General features: G+C 43.0%; 1 protein-coding gene across 1 annotated transcript; it reads left to right on the forward strand.

Moving 5' to 3' along the window:
• The first annotated feature begins 245 nt into the window (after positions 1–245).
• Positions 246–1,085, forward strand: LOC105462111. The gene is made up of 3 exons (XM_011708644.1): positions 246–515; positions 658–795; positions 921–1,085. Exons 1-3 carry the CDS (start codon positions 479–481, stop codon positions 1,061–1,063), a joined length of 318 nt encoding a protein of 105 aa, XP_011706946.1. The 5' UTR covers positions 246–478; the 3' UTR covers positions 1,064–1,085.
• The last annotated feature ends 8 nt before the right edge of the window (positions 1,086–1,093 follow it).

Here is a 1,093-nt window from a genome sequence, read left to right on the forward strand (position 1 = left end):
GACGTGTGCTCTTCCGATCTATCAAGATACAGCTTTGTAAAGTATATACATATAAATTATATAGAGAAAAATTAAGACAATACAAAGTGTTGAAATGTAATAAAAAGTTATTATTATGGTGTAAGTATTATCTTTTTGCATCAACTGTCATCAGCTTATAAGGTTAGAAGTACTTTACTGAATTAAAATGGCGGTTGCTACCTAACCTAACTGACGCCGTGTCGCATCTCTGTATTCTAGGACTCTAATCGTACAGAGAGTCAGTCAGAGAGTACGTGTCGCTGCCTGTCGCTTCTTGCGACACGCAGCGCATTGCCGCGTTCTATGCACAGCCATTAAGTTGTCACGCGAAAAGCTGGATTGTCAACGGCCGATGATTGTTGATCGTATTACAATTATTACATCGTGTCGTGACATGTAAGTTAACGTCCTGGAAAGTTTCGCCTTGAACGCATAAAGGAGTATTACGGAGACGGAGATGGAGCACGTTGACGGCCCGAGCTATTTCGAAACGAGTACGTATCGCAGGAATGTGCATATTTGCAGACTAACGCTCTTATGTTTACATTCGTGTCATCGCGATTACCTTCGCTTCCCGCTTCCGGGAGCAAACGTCACGCTCGCGGCACAACTGTAAGTAGCCTTTCTTTATTGCAGTTTGGGCCCCGATAGCTTCTGTGGGTTGGTACATCGTAGGACTCGGGATCATCGCCTTGTACACGTTTCCACATATTCAAGAAAAATATAAGAGTTGGAAAGTCGGGAGGAACCAGCGGGATGCCGCACTCGGCAAGAGTGAGTGTCGATGACTTGTCCCAAGGCCCCAATTCTTACTTGATGGGGCGACAAATAATTTGCGGTATATATTATTTGTACAATACATGCAATTTGTTTCACCTTTGTGTCAATTGTATGTCTAGAGACCGACGAAATGCCGCAGATGTCAGCCAACGTGGAACTGGCGCGACAGAAGATGCAAGAAGCGTACAATAAGAGTTCTGCCGTAGCACAAGTCAAAGAGGAAGAGGTATCTTTTTTCTACGCGTTATTCGATATATATTAAGATACATCTTTGCACTTATACTTTTGAAAA

This window comes from Wasmannia auropunctata, unplaced genomic scaffold (genome assembly GCF_000956235.1).
Source record: "Wasmannia auropunctata unplaced genomic scaffold, wasmannia.A_1.0 LD270737.1, whole genome shotgun sequence".
Classification (NCBI taxonomy): domain Eukaryota; kingdom Metazoa; phylum Arthropoda; class Insecta; order Hymenoptera; family Formicidae; genus Wasmannia; species Wasmannia auropunctata.

What these genes read in the sequence shown, in the direction of transcription:
- LOC105462111 (XM_011708644.1), top strand. Translation starts at nt 479, where the DNA reads ATGGAGCACGTTGACGGCCCGAGCTATTTCGAAACGA. An exon ending in CCCGAGCTATTTCGAAACGA is followed by an intron (nt 516 to 657) that starts GTACGTATCGCA and finishes TCTTTATTGCAG; the next exon opens with TTTGGGCCCCGATAGCTTCT. An exon ending in GGATGCCGCACTCGGCAAGA is followed by an intron (nt 796 to 920) that starts GTGAGTGTCGAT and finishes TTGTATGTCTAG; the next exon opens with AGACCGACGAAATGCCGCAG.